The sequence below is a fragment of the Oncorhynchus mykiss genome, chromosome 17 (assembly GCF_057628025.1).
Source record: "Oncorhynchus mykiss isolate SJ-2025 chromosome 17, ASM5762802v1, whole genome shotgun sequence".
In the NCBI taxonomy this organism is placed as follows: Eukaryota; Metazoa; Chordata; class Actinopteri; order Salmoniformes; family Salmonidae; genus Oncorhynchus; species Oncorhynchus mykiss.
The window spans coordinates 63,353,093-63,372,956 of NC_143038.1; the positions used below are offsets into that span (position 1 = coordinate 63,353,093).

Below are 19,864 nucleotides of genomic sequence, written 5' to 3' on the forward strand. Positions count from 1 at the left end.
TGAGTCAAGTTTGTAGGCCTCCTTGCTCAAACACGCTTTTCCAGTTCTGCCCACACATTTTCTATAGGATTGAGGTCAGGGCTTTGTGATGCCACTCCAATACCTTGACTTTGTCCTTAAGCCATTTTGCCACAACTTTGAAAGTATGCTTGGGGTCATTGTCCATTTGGAAGATGCATTTGCCACCAAGCTTCAACTTTGTGACTGATGTCTTGATGTTGCTTCAGTATATCCACATCTATTTTGTGAAGTGCACCAGTACCAAGATGAACCAGATTTGTGTAGGTCTACTATTTTTTTCAGAGGTCTTTTGATTTCCCCACGTCAAGCAAAAAAGGCACAGAGTTTGAAGGTAGGCCTTGAAATCCATTCACACCACCAATAGGCTAATGGACATCATTTGAATCAGACGAGTCTAAAGCCATGATATCATTTTCTGGAATTTTCCAAGCTGTTTAAATGCAGTCAACTTACTGTATGTAAACTTGACACACTGGAATTGTGATAGTGAATTTAAAAGTGAAATTCTCTGTAAACAATTGTTGGAAAATTACTTGTGTCATGCAAAGTAGATGTCCTACCGCCTTGCCAAAACCATTGTTTGTGAAGAAATTTGTGGCGTGGTAGAAAAACAAGTTAATGACTCCAATTCTAAGTGTATGTAAACGTTCGACTTCAACTGTACCTGGGAATCCTGGAATGAGCTTTTGTATTTTATTGCTGTAAGAGTGGGTTAGCTAGCATGCGCTAATTGTAATGTTCACATTAGCTACCTGCTAATTCAGGCATTGCCACGCTAACTGACATTTATTCTGTACTGAGGGCGTTATAGTTACAACCATGCTGCTCAAAATGTAACTATAGAAACGTACAGGCGATTTCAGCAGGAAAAGGGTTCAACGGGGACATTTTAAAATATGACACTTTATTTATCATGCATAAAATTCACAAAAATGTCAAACTGATGTTTCCTAAACTAATTGTGAGCTGGTAACTAATCTGTCCAAGTCATCCATGTACGAACAAGAGTTGTGGTCCATCGAAAATAACCAATTTAGTGCTATACAACCCCCCAAAAAGTGCAAATAGGAAAACTAAGTGCCAAATATACACAAAGTGAATAAGATGCAAGTACATGCAATCCAGTAACAGATTAAAACTGTCGCATCAAATTGCACAATATCAGAAGCTGAAACGTCTCTAAAAAAATAAAACTGTAAACACTTTTTCCAATGCAGTAACACTGACAGACAACTAAAACTGCTGCTCTTCCAGAGAACCGTCAACTAATAACACATCGGAAACTCTACACAGTACAGTACTTCACAGGTCCTTCATACATGTCCCCACTGACAGAGGACAGAGCTTTCATCCAGGCTTCTTTGTCTGACCTGGAAACACAGGCATATGGAGTCAGTGTGAATTAGATGCGAGGGGACAAAGGAATTTCTAACAATTCTTACCTGGTAGTGGTATGTGGGGCGAGTATGAAAGCAGTGGCATGCCCAGTGTGGTTCTGGGAGAGGCGCAGCACGAAGGACTCTAGGGGCAGACCAAGGGCCTCTGTTTTCAGCTGCTCAGTGTGCACGTGGGTGGGGAACACCGCATGATCCAGCACTCTGAAACGCATCTCTCTGAGAAGACCAAAGGGAAGTTGGGTGACAGGAATACAAATAGAAAGTGGTACTTTATTTTTAACAAGCACAGTGCTTGGAAATATTGTTCATAGATGCATGTATGAAGATGTATGAAGATGTGGAAGCATACTTTTTCAATGAGATGAGCAACAGGTCATTGAAAAGGTGCAGGTAAACATCCATGTAGGAAATCCTGGATCCTGGCACATAGCCCTCTGGAGTGAGCTGTCTCAAGGGGCCTTCATGCACCAGAAAGCGGACACTTGTGATCAGAGGAATGGACTGGAGAGAAACAATGAGGTAAATGGTGAATCGCAATGCTGAGGCACTACTGCCACCTATAGGTTAAACAGGGAGAACAAGCAGGCTGTTGTGATTATGACCTTGTTGAAATAGAAGGGATACAACGATGTAACACAAGTGTCACTGAAATAATGAGACTGCAATGATGTCAGACCTTAACATTGACAAAATCCATGTGCTTGTCCAGGTACACCAGTTTCTCAATCTGCTTCATCCGCAGAACCCCCCCATCACACTCCATCACTATCTGGTCTCATTGGAGGAGATAAAAATAGCAGTGTTGTAGCCTAACCAGTCAACAGTTGAACCCAAAACCAAAGCTTTATTCAATTGTGTAAATAGTGACCTCTACCTTGTGTATGGCTTCAATGGCCTGTTTCAGACAAGGGATCGATTTAGAGTCTTGCCCAGTCAGCTTCAGGATGCTCTGCAAGGACCATAGAAAGTCTCAGCATTTACCTCCACAAGCATGAAGTCTGTTGCATGGAATCCTGTATACCGAACCCTAATCAGTCAAGTAAGGGACACCACCCAATATTGCGCTCACCCTGTAGACTCACATCTGAGGCCTGCCTACCTCCATGATGATCTTCAGACGTGTGATCCTCTGGAAGGGGAGGACTAGGAAGTATTTCAGGGTCTGTCGCCGACATATTGGATCACTCTCCAGTTTCTTCACTGCTAACAGAAACTCTCGGTTCTCCTGCCTGGGAATAGGGAAAAGAGCAAGACTGAGGTAAAAAAATGAAGACAAGACATTAACGGAAGCATAATGAGAGGGGAAAACCCACAGCAGTAACGTGACCAGGGCCTCCTGGTACATCATGTTGGTCACATATGGCACGTAGAGCGATCGGAACGTGAGGCAGTGACGCAGCACAATGTCGCCAACCTGAGAGATCACCACACTCTCCCCCAGACGCACCTCCAGGTCCAGCAGAAAACTGTAGGTATCAGAGCAGTCACAGCCTAAAGCCTCATAACACACAAGTTGGTATGGAATGTCAAATAAACAAAAATGTAGACTGAAGATTTTAGTCCTGTCATTTTAGCAAGACTGTAATTCAACAACAGTGACCCAAAGACACACTCCAAGGGCAGCAGGTAGCAGCCTAGCCGTTAGATTGTTTGGCCAGTGACTGAAAGGTCACTGTTGGAATACCCAAGCTGACAAATATGTCAATGTCCAAGGCACTTAACCCTAATTTGCTCCAGGGGAGCCATACTATGACTGACCCTGTAAAATAGCACATTCCACTGCACCTATGACAAAAAAAAAATGTATGCCAGTCTGGTCAGTCATGTAAAGACTAGTACATTGGCAGTCCTTACCCCTCACTGGCTGCCATCACACTGCGCAGGTTGGAAAACAGAATGTGATGCTCCATGCGATGGAGGGTCTGTTTCAGTGTCTTCGAAGCAAAGAAGTGATTCACAGCTACCCCCAGGCTTCTCAGGTAGGAGGCCTCAGAACCAATCATCTCAAACATAGCCTTCAGAGCAAAAACAGATGACTTAATCTGTATTCCCCACTACACTTCAAGTCATACCAGAGATGTTCACTATTATATGGGATGACAAACACAGCATCAGCAGAAAACATTCTTTGTACTACCCACCCACCTCCTGTAGACGGATCTCGCTGAGGGAGAGTGTTTGAAGTAGGCCACTCTCCTTCACCTCAGACAAGTCCTGCCAAAAGCTGCATGGGTTTACTGTGAGAGGAGACAGTGGTGGGGGAGAGGTGACCACATATCTGGCCATGCGGAAGACAGGTGGGGACTGTAGGCCAGGTAGACACTGGGCGGTCACCAGCTCAGACAGACTGTTGTTGTTTATCCTGTTTAGGTCAGCTTTTACAGATTGCAGGCAGTAGTACTGATACAGAGGAACTGGAGAAAGGAGGCAAATATTGCACTTTAGCAAAGCACTTGGACGACTAGGGATTGAGACTAAATATGTGGGTTCAATTACCCCAAAAAAGTAGACAATTGAGAGAAACTTACAAACATGAGTGTACTTAGACTCAAACAACTCCTTCAAAGTGAAGTCTGGAGTTTCCTCTTTATTGGCATCTGCTGCCCTACAGGAACAAAACAGGGACTTTTAATCTAGAATACAAAACCTGCAAAAGAAAATAAATGAAAGCCTCTGCACGCTCACCCTTCGTTGTCATCATCCTTATAGAGTGATAATGGAGAGGCTGTAGCCTCCCTGTCATCCTGCCCTGGAACAGAAAGTAAATTGGGCACAGATCGCTGCACCTGGCCTCCAAGACCCCATGTATGTAAAGTGGCCACAGACAGAGTTTCTGCTATGCCTCCAGAACTAAGGAAAAATAGAAGGCATTAGTTACAGGACAGTCATGGTTTGAAGAATAAGAACTTAACAGTGGGGTACAGTACTTTTGTATCTTTTTGTTTGGGGGAGGGGGGGGGGGGTATATGTACTTTACTCCACTACATTTACCCTGATACCCAAAAGGAATCATCACATTTCAAATGCACAGGTAGGGCAGCAGTATAGTCCAATTCACATTTCTACCAATATAAAGCATTGTTATCCCTACCACCTCTGATCTGGCTGACGCACTAAAACACAAATACAGTATTTGTAAATGTCTGTGTGCCCCTGGCTGTCTGTAAATAAATACATCTTGCTGTCTGGTTTAATTAATAAGGAATCTTATTATAGCATTTACTTACTCAGGTATGACAATCAAGTACTTTTTACACCAGTGTAAAATAGTCACATACCCAAAGAGATCCTCCAGCTGGTTCTGATCTTCTGTCACACCACCTACAGTGTTTTCACTCATCCCTGACCTGTTACTCTCCTCAATCCCGCCAGGTTGGTCTGAGCACTCTACCGATGATGGCATCTGTTCCGTAAGATTATCCTCAAGGTGGTCCAAAATCCCCACACGGGGATATGTGTGGTGAAATGACTCACTCCTTAAGTGAACTACCAAGTCTGGCAGCTGAGCCATTGTGCTCTAGTAATCAATCGGTGGACAGATTCTGATAGTTAGTGTATTGTTGGACTCAAAAACACCTGCACAGAGTCATACTATGCAGTGGTAACGGTTTGAGTTGGGGGGTGAAAACAAATCAAGGTACAATCACAAATGTTTAAAGGTAGTCTAAGCCTACCATGAACATGCTTCAACACAGGATGTTCCAGTTTATTGGTTTCAGCTGGGCATTATCACCCTAACAATCCCAAAGCAACTAGTTACAGGTGTGCATTATGTGGGTTCTGTCACACTGGTTATTATTGCTAGTATGAATAAATGCCTGACTGCGCTTCTGCCACCATTGAATTGCTTGCTACAGACAATTGTGTCACTAAGGCTACATTTACACAGACAGCTTTATTCTGATCTTTGGCCACTTGATTGGTCTTTTGACCCATCAGATCACATATTTTGCCATTAATTGGACAAAAGGATAGAACACTATGTCATTAAATGAGGCTACATCAGTGCAATTCAGGGATAGATGACTAAATAAATTATTCTGTGCTGCAATGAAAGTTAGGTCAGCAGCACTTTTCATATCTACTATCCTGTGTCTACTGTGCCCATGCCTCTTAAGGCAGAATTTACACAGGCAGCCCAATTCTGATATTTTCCCCCTAATTAGTCTTTTGGCCAATCATATCTTTTGCCAATAATTGGGCAAAAGATCAACATTGCGGTCCCTGTGTAAACACAGTCTATCAAATCAAAGTCAACATGTGATTCTGTCTGTCCCCACTTCATTTCCCTGTTCATGACACTTCTGGACATTAATAATCAGTTTACCCTTAAATGGTCAAGCCACGTCTGCAGTTGCCATACAGCATTTACTGTGATACGGCCTCTGCCACAGTCAGGGTATTCATACTTGTTGCGCTTCAAGGAGCAGAGCTGTTGTCAAGGAAGTGAGTGTTTATACAGGATCTCCCACCCCCACCTACCATCAAACAAGCATGTCTACGCAGAACTATACGGCACCCTCCTTATTGTTACAACATTTGGCAGGGGCACGTCAATGCAGTACAGCGGTCGATTTGGCCTCTGGATCGCATTGTCGGAGCAAGCAGAAATTGTCCTTAAGGATAGCGCCGCCATAAAACATGTTATTTTACTCCACTAATATATACATACAAATATGTTTGCATAATATGCAAAAGGAACTATAAGAGCAAGGAATAACAGAAGACAGATTAGAAAAACATGGCTTTAATTACAATCCTTAACACCCAATCCCTAGAAATATCCCAAACCCCACACATACAATACAAAGAACCAGTTTTACCTTAGAGTTTAAAATGGAGTACAAGATAACTAAATCATTTAAACGTGCCTCAATGTTGTTGGTATATGAATATGACCCAAATAATACAATTTAAAAAATATACAATGGATTCATGAATGAGCAAATAAATCAGTGGGCTGGATAGGGTAGACTTGGACTGTGGGAGAGATTACCAGTTGATGGGGGAGGGAGTAATTCTAATGCATGATAGATATCTGAAACAAACCAAGGTAAACTGAACAGGAAACTCCAAAACCCTTTTATAACTTAGAAACCACATTTCCAGACATCCCCATTACACGTGCTGTTATATTTGAAGACCTCTTTATCCTTCACGATCACACACTGACATTTTCCAGAAAAATTCAACGTGTGGTTTACAACTTTGCTGAATATGTCATCTATTTTGACGTTCCTCTATAAATCAAAGGAATGAGAAAAATAAAAGGGTCATTTGAAAAATAGTGCTGCCTGATTTTTTTCTTCTTCGTGCAAGACGTTTAAAAATTAAAACCACCATCAAGTTCCTCAGGATTGGCAATAATTACTTGACTGAATGTCATATTACAACATGATAACATTGGCAGAAGAAGGCAAAGATCACCCGTTAGCAAGGCTTCTTAAAATGGAGCTTTTTCCAGTGCAATAAGTTGACGGTCTGGTGGGTTTTATTAGCAGAATCTGAGTTTAAAAAAAATTTATCTAACATTAATTTAAAACCAATTAATTGTTTGGCGCATCAATAATACTCTTCACAAACCTGACATTTTCACTCATCTTCAGCCCTTTATAAAATGCTATTTCACACACAACTGTAAACATTTACCTAAATCAATCAATTCCATAGTGTTTATAATGAAATACAGTGCCTTGCGAAAGTATTCGGCCCCCTTGAACTTTGCGACCTTTTGCCACATTTCAGGCTTCAAACATAAAGATATAAAACTGTATTTTTTTGTGAAGAATCAACAACAAGTGGGACACAATCATGAAGTGGAACGACATTTATTGGATATTTCAAACTTTTTTAACAATCAAAAACTGAAAAATTGGGCGTGCAAAATTATTCAGCCCCTTTACTTTCAGTGCAGCAAACTCTCTCCAGAAGTTCAGTGAGGATCTCTGAATGATCCAATGTTGACCTAAATGACTAATGATGATAAATACAATCCACCTGTGTGTAATCAAGTCTCCGTATAAATGCACCTGCACTGTGATAGTCTCAGAGGTCCGTCAAAAGCGCAGAGAGCATCATGAAGAACAAGGAACACACCAGGCAGGTCCGAGATACTGTTGTGCAGAAGTTTAAAGCTGGATTTGGATACAAAAAGATTTCCCAAGCTTTAAACATCCCAAGGAGCACTGTGCAAGCGATAATATTGAAATGGAAGGAGTATCAGACCACTGCAAATCTACCAAGACCTGGCCGTCCCTCTAAACTTCCAGCTCATATAAGGAGAAGACTGATCAGAGATGCAGCCAAGAGGCCCATGATCACTCTGGATGAACTGCAGAGATCTACAGCTGAGGTGGGAGACTCTGTCCATAGGACAACAATCAGTCGAATATTGCACAAATCTGGCCTTTATGGAAGAGTGGCAAGAAGAAAGCCATTTCTTAAAGATATCCATAAAAAGTGTCGTTTAAAGTTTGCCACAAGCCACCTGGGAGACACACCAAACATGTGGAAGAAGGTGCACTGGTCAGATGAAACCAAAATTGAACTTTTTGGCAACAATGCAAAACGTTATGTTTGGCGTAAAAGCAACACAGCTGAACACACCATCCCCACTGTCAAACATGGTGGTGGCAGCATCATGGTTTGGGCCTGCTTTTCTTCAGCAGGGACAGGGAAGATGGTTAAAATTGATGGGAAAATGGATGGAGCCAAATACAGGACCATTCTGGAAGAAAACCTGATGGAGTCTGCAAAAGACCTGAGACTGGGACGGAGATTTGTCTTCCAACAAGACAATGATCCAAAACATAAAGCAAAATCTACAATGGAATGGTTCAAAAATAAACATATCCAGGTGTTAGAATGGCCAAGTCAAAGTCCAGACCTGAATCCAATCGAGAATCTGTGGAAAGAACTGAAAACTGCTGTTCACAAATGCTCTCCATCCAACCTCACTGAGCTCGAGCTGTTTTGCAAGGAGGAATGGTAAAAAATTTCAGTCTCTCGATGTGCAAAACTGATAGAGACATATCCCAAGCAACTTACAGCTGTAATCGCAGCAAAAGGTGGCGCTACAAAGTATTAACTTAAGGGGGCTGAATAATTTTGCACGCCCAATTTTTCAGTTTTTGATTTGTTAAAAAAGTTTGAAATATCCAATAAATGTCGTTCCACTTCATGATTGTGTCCCACTTGTTGATTCTTCACAAAAAAATAGTTTCATATCTTTATGTTTGAAGCCTGAAATGTGGCAAAAGGTCGCAAAGTTCAAGGGGGCCGAATACTTTCGCAAGGCACTGTATGTATATACGGAGTTGGGGGGGGGTAAAGGAAATCAATCTACTAAAGCCCATCTATAAAATACATAAAAACATGTTTCTTCTGAGGCACCAAATCAAACACACCTCAGATCATATCGGATAAATCCAGAACAAATAACAGTTGGTTGTATGGTCTGTGAGAAACCAAGAGACTGACAGCATTTCCCCTTCAGCATGAAGTAGCTGTGAGGCCAGGGAATTCAGATGTCACCATCAACAATAAGACAAGAGCACAGATTAAACCCATGTTGACAGAGGCTAGGACTCTTACATGATTGCAATATTGTGCGTGTCTAGGTGGGCACAGTGATCTTGCGGGCCAGTAGTGCCAGCAGAGCCAGCTCCACACTGCCCTGGGCCTGTTCCAGTGCCTCCGCAGCCTCCCTGGCAGAGAAGCCAGCTGCCTGGATCCTTTGGATGTGATCATCGGTAAAGAGACGTGGAGCAGACATGAGAGGGGCTGAGGAGGGGTGGTCCGGGGCCTGAGGAAGAGGTGAAACGCCAGACTCCTCCCCAGGTAAGCCAGCAGCCATGGACAGGGGGCTCTGCTGTGTTGTGTCAGGTTGGAGGTTGAGTGTGTTAGGGTTGTCATTGCCAGAGGCTCTCCCATCTGCCACACCCCTCCCCTGCTGCCCCTCAGGGGGCTCCCTGAACACCAGGTCTGCTTGAAGTGAAGAGGGGCCTTTGGCTTCAGACACAGTCCCTTTGCTTTTACTGTTATCTAGCCCATACCCATCTGCCCTCCTTCTTTCCCACCAGGAGCTGTTTGGACACTGTGGTTCTGGTTCCCCGTGTCCCTCTCCTGGTTCAGCCTCGGTCCTGGTCTCCAGGCTCTGCTCAGAGGAGCCTGGCAGGACACAGTCAGGAGGAGGTCCTCTGTTAGACACAGCAGCAGGGTGGTTGGCTTTGGCATCACATGGTTCTGCACCAGCTGTAATGGCAGTAGAGGGGGACTGTTGGGTGCTGTTTTCAGGTGTGAGGGGCTCTACGGTGGGGTTGTGGTTGTCGTCCAGTCCGTCAGCGTTCTGTCTGTGTGAGGGGGAGCAGGAGGCACTGCGGTCCTGAGGGGACAGGCTACGGCTGTTAGACACCAGCAGCTCATGGAGCTCCAGCAGGGCCTGCGCTAGAGATGGGATCTGGTCTGAGTAGGAACAGCGCTTCCCCTCTGGCTGGTCCCTCTCTGATGGCACAGTGTTCTGGGAGGAGGCAGGGGGAGACTTGATCTCCGTAGAGGTGGATCCAAAAGGACAGGGTTCTAGTGTGAGTGATGGGGGATTAGAGACGGGCTGGTGGGGATATTGGGAACCCCCTTCACTCTGCTGATGTGGGGTACTCAGACAGGTCCAGTGATCTGTAATGGTGTCTGACATGTCCTCCTCCTGCTCCATGGGCTGAGTGGTAAGGCTTTCCTTTGGGTGGAGGAACACTGAGCTGTTCCCTGCCTTCTCAGAGGCACACCCAATCTCTGTGGCTGAAGGGATCTGACTGGCTGAATCTCCCAAGGTGGGAGTCCCAGTCACCATCTTGTCTGCAGGAAGGGAGCGTGTGGACAGAGCCGGGGGAGTGGTGATGGTGGAAAGGAGGGGCTGGGTGGGGTTGGTAGGGCTGTGGCCTGAGAGAGGAGACTGTTGGGCTGTAGGTGCTGTGTTCTGGACCTGGGATGAGGGTCCAGGGATGGGGAGACCCTGGAAGCCAGGCTCTGTTTGGCTCTGGCTCGGTCCTGGTGTTGGGGCCCCAGCCTGGCGCATGTAGGCTGGAGCAGACTGGGAGCGGTCCAGGAAAAGGCTCCGGGGATGGCCGGGGGAAGGGGACAGGGGCATGTTGTTCAGGGGTTTGGGCATTGGGAATGGTGGGGGTTCCGGTGAGGTAGTTTGTCCATCTGCAGTGTCTGATGGTAGAGATCAGTTCGTGAGTTAAACAGTACTGTTCAACAATTGAAACATGCTACGGACCAAAACACTCATGCACACAACATGCATCGTTTTTGTCCATGCCAGCTTCTAAAATTAAACATGAAATGCAGAGACCTTCGTGATTTGCATCTTCTACTTTTTAAAATAAGTGGGAAAACATGGTAAATACAATTGACTATATACACTGCTCAAAAAAATAAAGGGAACACTAAAATAACACATCCTAGATCTGAATGAATGAAATATTCTTATTAAATACTTTTTTCTTTACATAGTTGAATGTGCTGAAAACAAAATCACACAAATTATCTGGGCATGCTCCTGATGAGGTGGCGGATGGACTCCTGAGGGATCTCCTCCCAGACCTGGACTAAAGCATCTGCCAACTCCTGGACAGTCTGTGGTGCAACGTGGCGCTGGTGGATGGAGCGAGACATGATGTCCCAGATGTGCTCAATTGGATTCAGATCTGGGGAACGGGCGGGCCAGTCCATAGCATCAATGCCTTCCTCTTGCAGGAACTGCTGACACACTCCAGCCACATAAGGTCTAGCAATGTCTTGCAGTAGGAGGAACCCAGGGCCAACCACACCAGCATATGATCTCACAAGGGGTCTGAGGATCTCATCTCGGTACCTAATGGCAGTCAGGCTACCTCTGGCGAGCACATGGAGGGCTGTGCGGCCCCCCAAAGAAATGCCACCCCACACCATGACTGACCCACCGCCAAACCGGTCATGTTGGAGGATGTTGCAGGCAGCAGAACGTTCTCCATGGAGTCTCCAGACTGTCACGTGCTCAGTGTGAACCTGCTTTCATCTGTGAAGAGCACAGGGCGCCAGTGGCGAATTTGCCAATCTTGGTGTTCTCTAGCAAATGCCAAACGTCCTGCACGGTGTTGGGCTGTAAGCACAACCCCCACCTGTGGACGTCGGGCCCTCATACCACCCTCACGGAGTCTGTTTCTGACCGTTTGAGCAGACACATGCGCATTTGTGGCCTGCCGGAGGTCATTTTGCAGGGCTCCTCGCACAAAGGCAGAGGTACCGGTCCTGCTGCTGGGTTGTTTCCCTCCTACGGCCTCCTCCACGTCTCCTGATGTACTGGCCTGTCTCCTGGTAGCGCCTCCATGCTCTGGCCACTACGCTGACAGACACAGCAAACCTTCTTGCCACAGCTCGCATTGATGTGCCATCCTGGATGAGCTGCACTACCTGAGCCACTTGTGTGGGTTGTAGACTCCGTCTCATGCTACCACTAGAGTGAAAGCACCGCCAGCATTCAAAAGTGACCAAAACATCAGCCAGGAAGCATAGGAACTGAAAAGTGGTCTGTGGTCACCACCTGCAGAACCACTCCTTTATTGGGGGTGTCTTGCTAATTGCCTATACATTTCCACCTGTTGTCTATTCCATTTGCACAACAGCATGTGAAATGTATTGTCAATCAGTGTTGCTTCCTAAGTGGACAGTTTGATTTCACAGAAGTGTGATTGACTTGGAGTTACAGTGTGTTGTTTAAGTGTTCCCTTTATTTTTTTGAGCAGTGTATATATATATCTATCAAAAAAAATTTTTTATATTATCATACTAATCTTTATCATTGGTTTTTCAACAAGCAAAACTGATTTTGTTACAAAATCCCCAAAAAGAATATGGGTGACGACCTTGGCATTGATTCTCTGTAAGTTTGCAGTACCTGGTTGGAAGGGTTGACTCCAGCTGTCTCTCCAAATGCATCAGTGCTGTCCTGCTCATGGTTAGGCCACACACCACACATCATGCAAAGGGACGCAGAGCATTAGCACTCACACACAAAGCATGCGCCACACTGTCAGACTGCTCACCTAGTGGTGAAGTGTCAGCCAAGACAACTTTATTTCACCTATGACTCCAGATCCAAATTGGGCCGCAGAGGGACTTGTGTATTTTGAACTTAGAGAACTATTCAACCAAATACATTTACAGAACCGAACTTCCAAGATGTTTTTTTTTAAATTTGTATTTATTTTATTTTTTAACCCTTTTCTCCACAATTTTGTGATATCCAATTGTCTCGTTGCTGCAACCTCCCAATACTTTTAAACACTACAGTAACTAGACTTAATATAAACCCAAAATTGGGCCTTAGCCTATTTTCATATCTAGTCAAATTCCGGGTTCATACACATTTCGACAGACGGAATTTCATAACTTCTCCATGAATTCAAAACAGATTTCCATGACCAACAATTGGCAGCGTACATCAAAAAACAAAAACAAACATGTAATGTGGACACTGGGAGACTGCTCACTGATCCCATGTACCATCACCTGTCGTTGAGCAGGGCACAAAATTGTTGCATATATATTTTTGTTCAGTGTAGCTAAACAATTAACTTGAGGGTACAAGATATGTTTTGAATTGGCCACCTAGTTATTGGTCTGTTCTCTATCATATGATAGACTACATAGGCATACCTGCTGCTACAATGTCCGACAGTCTCCCTCTCCTTGAGCAACGGCCCACTCATCTCGCACATATGTAAACAGCCCATCCAACTACCTCATCCCCATACGGTATTTATTTATTTATTTTGCACGCCAGTATCTCTACTTGCACATTCATCTTCTGCACATCTATCACTCCAGTGTTTAATTGCTATATTGTAATTACTTCGCCACCATGGCCTATTTATTGCCTTCCCTCCCTTAACTGTGTCGAACTGCTTTGTTTTATCTTGGCCAGGTCACAGTTGTAAATGAGAACTTGTTCTTAACTAGCTTACCTGGTTAAATAAAAGGTTAAATAAGTATGCAGGTGATGCGCGCAAACACAGACAATCCTGGCTGATATGTTGATATGTATTTGATTGATAAAATATTTAAGAACTGTGCCTAAATAAATGACATAAAACAGAAATGTTTAAATAAATTACCATGAAACTATTCGAGGCCTGGAAAACACAATTTTAAAACTCTAAGACTAAGGACTTTCATGACGGCAAGAACCCTGCAGATTATAAAGCTTATTTTTCATTTGCTGAGGTGATGAAATCAGTGATCATGTGACTGAGAAGGCAGATGAGTACAGAAACAGGGCTCAGGAGTAAAGCAGCTAAAAAAAGACCCATGCAAAAGTGCTTCTGGGTCATGTCTCTGCTGTGCTGCAAAAATGTCCACTGCTTTAGTATGCAGACAAAGAGCTGAGGAATCCCCATAGCCCTCTCTCCCAGACCGCGTTCCTTACCGCTCTCCTGAACAGATCTCTGAAGTGCCTCCGCCAGCTCTCTGTCTGCGATCTCGTCTGGCTGGGCGTCCTCTGGGCCCTCCGGCCCGTACGCCAGTCGGGCACACTCTGGCAGCTCCGCCTCGGGCAGAAAGCGGGTCTCAGTGCCCGTCGTCCCGATCAGTAGCGTGTTCTTCTTCAAGTCAATAGAACACTGAAGTAGCAGGATATAGAGAGAACAGCCATTTACACACAGGGATATTTTTAAAGACCTACTTTTCCAAAGGATGTCATTGTGTGGTAGTTAGTGTGCATGGATTTGGAGGGACAGGTATCTGACCTGATGTCTCTTGAGCATGTCCAGTCCAAGCAGCATGTCCATAGGCTGGTCCTCCAAGATGGAAAAGGAGCAAGGCAGGAAGTCCCCTTCTATCTGGACCTGAGCTGGGTAGGGAAAAACACACAGATGATACCACCAACACTTGCTTTCAGGTTTGTATATATTTGCTTTCGACAAATTTTATAAGACAAGGAAAACATCTCATGAGCGTCTAGTCTACAGGAACACAATGTTGTGCATCCTTAAGAAAGCGGTTATCTGAGACATGATTGATGCCCACCCAAGTGGACTCTGCCAATGATCTTTTGGGTGCCCACTCCCTTGGCGATGCCGGCCCAGCGTCGGTCCACCAGGCGCATGATGTTACAGCGCTTAGCACACGCCTGACTCATGATGGTCATCTGCGCCCCTGGAAGAGGGGAAGCAGGCAATGGGAGAGAGGGTGAGAGGAGCAGAACAAAGACAATGAAGGGGGGATAGAGACAGGACAGGAGAAGTAGGGAAGGGAAGAACAGATGGGGGGGTGTATGAAGTACAGGCAAGCAAGTTGGAAGACTTTTTTTTAATCAAGAGATGTCAGAAGTGGTGTAGAGAGAATATATGCAGGTGGAAAGCGAAGTAAAAAACTAGCCAAGACACACTGAATACTAGTGGATATACAATCATGAGAGCAAAGCCATGTCAAAACTAGCCAAGACACACTATACTGGACACCACAAAACAGACAAACCCTGAACTGAAGAGTCTCCCTACTGCCCTAGTCAAAAATGCTTATGCTTTTGCACTGAGGGAGAACATTATAGGATACAATACCTGAGTCAACAAAAGCTTTCACATGGTATCCGTTCACTATACAGTCGATGTAGAGCATAACCACCTGGCCAAAGCTCTCTGGGGCCTCCTCCATCGCAATGGTCATGTTTTCCTCAACATTGTGCTGCCTGTAATACAAATTGTGTGTGATTATGTATTGAAGCACATGTACACTTAATACTCTCAAATAGTTCAGACAGGGGGCATAAGTCAATATGTAAACTAGCACGTTTTTAATTGATTTCAGAAGAGACCCTGACTAAAGCCGTCTGACTCCAACCCAACCCCTTTCCTTTCCCCTCTTGGATGTGTGACATTAGATGTGTGTACCTGATGTCCTCTTCTATCTTGGCCTGGGCCTCCATGTCAAATGGGTCGGCAGTCAGAAGCCGGATCCTCTCTTGCTCTCTGCGAGCTCGATCCTGCTGCTGCTCCAACAGCACTTTGGTGAAACGCTCTACGGGAGGCAGTCAGAAACATGGTTAGAGCTCCCAGTTGAACACTTAAGACCCATAAGCCGTTATAATGACAAGATATTCAACTCAGAGATAGGGGTTGATGCTATCCCGCTAACACCACTTCTACTCACCCAGGTCTCCACTCAACAGGGCCTCAGCCAATGGCGGATTGCGCTCCTTGAGCAGCGACAGTTCGTGTGGATTGGCCAAGAGCATCTGCTGCAGTAAGGCGGGGTCATCCAGACCCGGAGGAGAGGAGGTGGAGCCCAATAGGGATGGGGGTGCAGCAGGGGGTGGAGGGCACTGCTGCTGTGGGGTCGGGGCCTGTTGCTGCTGTCTACGGGTTGACCGTTGACTGGAACCAGAAGAGGTGCCAGGGACTGCGATGGAACTGAAGTCAATACGGGGCAGACCTGGAGAAGAAAGGGGAGACAGGGAGGGTAGGAGAGAGAGTAAGCATGACTGTGGGTTGAGTAACATCATGCCAGGTAGACATTTGGGATGAGCTATTAAAATGGAAAGCCATTACTGACTGAGGAACAATAGAACCAACAGAATGAAGCGCTTTAGTGAAGGGTTACGACTGAACTCTTACTAGAGCAGCCAGACTGTAGATTTCTCACTTGTTCTGTCTTGCCCACTGGCACTAACTTTACCTGGGAAGACTGGTTGTGCTGGCGGTTGCCGTCTTTCTACCTGTCTGAGCACCACCACATCACCATCCTTCAGACCATAAGTCCCTAAAGCACAGGTCAGATCTTTTAGGGGCTGCTCTGCATATGTGATCTGAAGAGGGGGAAGGGCCACAGGAGGAAAAACAATTATTAAAAAAAAGAAGTATTCCCTTTTCACACTTGAAGAAAAGTAAGAGGACAAATTAAAATGCTGCCTGGTGGCCAAATCAACTTAATTTATTAGCTAGGTGGTTAATCAAAACGTGGCAATCAAACCAATGGACAGCTAGCTAGGTAACGTTACATGAGTCAGTAGAAGTTGTTGTTGTTCTGTTCTGACTGTTGACATATGCTATGTTAGCTCAACTTAGTTAGCAAGATGGCTAGCGTAACTAGCTAATTAGACAGTAGTTGCATCAACTAACGTTCCCTAGCTAGCGACCAATGACAAAGTTAACTCTGACTGTTAATTCAGTAGGTTTAGCTAGTTCTGTCAAGTAGGACAATATATATATCTTCTTTTAATGAACTAGCTGATATAAACAATGAGATGTAGCTAGCTAACTTAGCTGCGAACACGTTTATGCTATGCTAACTAGCTAGTAGTTCACCTGAATTTCACCAGCAGGGATTCCTGATTCTAATTCACACAGAGCAACAAAATCTCTGAGTTCAAGCTCTGGAGAGACATCGAGTGCAAATGTGATTTCCGAATGGTCATTGGGGCAGCAGAAAACGGTTACCAGCATCGCGCTTTTGTGCAGTTACTTGAACCCGTTAACGTAAAGTCACTCTCAGTTTGTTGACACTACTACTAGCTAGCTAACGTTAGCGTGCTAACTAGCAACGTTAGCTAATTTCAGTATCGTTGTGAGCACACAAACTTCTGTTTCAGCAAAACTCAATAAAGATAATCTAACATGAAATATTCACGGGCGCTAGCTACGTAGATAAATGTATGACGTTTCGTCTCCTCAAATACTACTAAATAGGCACTCTGGTTATTTTATGTATCCTGAACCAGGGCTGCGTGCATTACGCTTTTAAGTTCTGGAACGTTCAATTGCTCTTTAAATACGTAACTTCAAGTCACACCCACCAAACGGGAGCAACACTTTTTACAGTCATTAGGTAAGGGTTCCATCCAATTGGTGACAGATTTTCATGCCGATATTCAAAAATCAGCATAAAAATTTCATGAGATGTGTTTATCAAATGTACTTTTTGCGGATAAAAAGGCTGTGCATGATGACGTAGTGCACATAAAAATACCCTTTGTGATTAAATTCCCATGTACCTAATAAAAATACAAAGTTTAATGGGGTTCCATTGCATTTTCAACTCTATTGATGGTTCTCTCACAACTGTTTTTGCGCTCTAGCCAACAGCTTGCAGATACAGTGCAGGGCAGTAGAGCTGCTGAGGGGAGGACGGCTCATGATAATAGCTGGAAAAGAGCAAATACGTCAAATCATGTGTTTGATGTATTTGATACCATTCCACAATTCTGCTCCAGCCATTACCATGAGCCTGTTCTCTCCAATTAAGGTGCCACCATCCTCCTGTGATGCAGGTATAGCCTACCTGCACGACAAGTTTATTATGGACAAAAGAGTGAGATTATTTTTATTTGTCAAATGGCAGCCATGCATCGATCATCATGTCACCAGAATAAGACCCCTGATATTTACTGGAAAGGAGCATCAAGCTCATCACCTTGCACTTTTCCTTCCCTGTGAAGTTCATCATCATTTATTTTATATGTTGCCCAGTAAACCTCATGTTTTCCCGAGGAGATGCAGTGAGAGGAACACACACAATATCATAGTGTCTCCAAGTTTACATCAATATGATGGTTATTATATCAATATTTGAGCACCTACATTTCTAGCAGAATTAATTTTACAGACACAAAAAGGTCCCACCTTGTCTAGCGTATTTTGTTTTGTGACATTTGGACATAAAAAAAGTTGGATGGAAACCTGGTTAGTAGCTAAAATCAGCGTAAAGAAAACATGTGCATTTTCCCACCAATAGCTAGGTTTCTGTGTATGCCAGTAGCTAGGTTTCTGTGTATGCCAGTAGCTAGGTTTCTGTGTATGCCAGTAGCTAGGTTTCTGTGTATGCCAGTAGCTAGGTTTCTGTGTATGCCAGTAGCTAGGTTTCTGTGTATGCCAGTAGCTAGGTTTCTGTGTATGCCAGTAGCTAGGTTTCTGTGTATGCCAGTAGCTAGATTTCTGTGTATGCCAGTAGCTAGGTTTCTGTGTATGCCAGTAGCTAGGTTTCTGTGTATGCCAGTAGCTAGGTTTCTGTGTATGCCAGTAGCTAGGTTTCTGTGTATGCCAGTAGCTAGGTTTCTGTGTATGCCAGCAGCTAGGTTTCTGTGTATGCCAGTAGCTAGGTTTCCATCAATTGGCGACAGATTTTCATGCGAATATTCTAAAATATGCATAAAAAATATGCACATTTTCCCACCGGTGGTGTGTTTCCACCAAATGTACTTGTTGCGTATCAAAAACACACAAAATGTAAATTTTCGCTTAAGTTTTCATGTATCGAATAAAAATCTAAATTCAATGTGTCTCCATCTCCTTTTCAACTCTACCATTTGTTTTGTCACAAAAACTGTTGCGTTAAATAGTAAATGTGCCAACTCTGGTTTTGGCATATGCACTCTAGCCAATGGCTCGCAGATACAGTGTGGGTAGGCTGGGCAGGTAGGCTGAGATTATAATAATGAGATTATTATGGAGAATATTTCAGTAGTCAAGCATCAATCATCATGTCACCAGAATTAGACCCATATTGTAAAGGTGCATCAAGATTTCAGTGCACTTAATGCTGAGGCTGGCACTAAGACCACACTCAATGAGCTGTATTCCTCCATAAGCAAACAGGAAAATGCTCATCCAGAGGCTGCACTCCTAGTGGCCGGGGACTTTAATGCAGGGAAATTTAAATCTGTTTTACCAAATTTCTATCAGCATGTTAAATGTGCAACCAGTGGGATAAAAACGCTAGACCACCTTTGCTTCACACACAGAGATGTGTACGAAGCTCTCCCTCGCCCTCCATTTGGTAAATCTGACCATAATTCTATCTTCCTGAATCTTGCATACAAGCAAAAAATTCAAGCTTGAAGCACCAGTGGTCAATAAAAAAGTGGTCAGATGAAACAGATGCTAAGCTACAGGACTGTTTTGCTAGCACAGACTGGAATATGTTCTGGGATTCTTCCTATGGCATAGAGCAGTACATCACATCAGTCATTGGCTTCATCAATAAGTGCATCAATGACGTAGTCCCCACAGTGACCGTACGTACATACCCGAACCAGAAGCCATGGATTACATGCAACATCCACACTGAACTAAAGGCTAAAGCTGCCGCTTTCAAGGAGCAGGACTCTAACCCGGAAGCTTATAAGAAATCCTGCTATGTCCTCCGACGAACCATCAAACAGGCAAAGTGTCAATACAGGACTAAGATTGAATCGTACTACACCGGCTCCGATGCTCGTCGGATGTGGCCGGGCTTGCAAACCATTACAGACTACAAAGGGAAGCACAGCCAAGAGCTGCCCAGTGATAGGAACCTACCAGATGAGCTAAACTGCTTCTATGCTCGCTTTGAGGCAAATAACACTGAAACATGCATGAGAGCACCAGCTGTTCCGGACGACTCTGTGATCACGCTCTCCGCAGCCGATGTGAGTAAGA

General features: G+C 44.4%; 2 protein-coding genes across 3 annotated transcripts; both read right to left on the reverse strand.

The window, feature by feature from the left end:
- Positions 1–904: 904 nt before the first annotated feature.
- LOC110494666 (rho guanine nucleotide exchange factor 19) lies at positions 905–5,104 on the reverse strand. Its single transcript, XM_021569932.3, has 12 exons — positions 4,697–5,104; positions 4,104–4,268; positions 3,947–4,023; positions 3,564–3,832; positions 3,273–3,433; positions 2,732–2,884; positions 2,518–2,647; positions 2,293–2,367; positions 2,095–2,187; positions 1,768–1,919; positions 1,464–1,634; positions 905–1,391 (listed from the first exon to the last, which is right to left on the reverse strand). Exons 1-12 carry the CDS (start codon positions 4,927–4,929, stop codon positions 1,307–1,309), a joined length of 1,764 nt encoding a protein of 587 aa, XP_021425607.3. The 5' UTR covers positions 4,930–5,104; the 3' UTR covers positions 905–1,306.
- Positions 5,105–6,149: 1,045 nt separating this feature from the next.
- Positions 6,150–17,243, reverse strand: LOC110494667 (uncharacterized). Of its 2 annotated transcripts, XM_021569933.3 has the most exons (9): positions 16,757–17,243; positions 16,128–16,257; positions 15,603–15,884; positions 15,344–15,470; positions 15,014–15,141; positions 14,481–14,609; positions 14,201–14,304; positions 13,882–14,074; positions 6,150–10,628 (listed from the first exon to the last, which is right to left on the reverse strand). In XM_021569933.3, the coding sequence occupies exons 1-9, from the start codon at positions 16,892–16,894 to the stop codon at positions 9,034–9,036; spliced, it is 2,826 nt and encodes a 941-aa protein (XP_021425608.2). In that variant the 5' UTR covers positions 16,895–17,243; the 3' UTR covers positions 6,150–9,033. The 2 variants fall into 2 exon arrangements, with proteins under 2 accessions (XP_021425608.2, XP_090062406.1); XM_090206280.1 differs by lacking the exons at positions 14,201–14,304; positions 14,481–14,609; positions 15,014–15,141; ... (2 more) ...; positions 16,128–16,257; positions 16,757–17,243 and adding an exon at positions 12,352–12,402 and having other exon boundaries at positions 13,882–13,969.
- Positions 17,244–19,864: the final 2,621 nt, after the last annotated feature.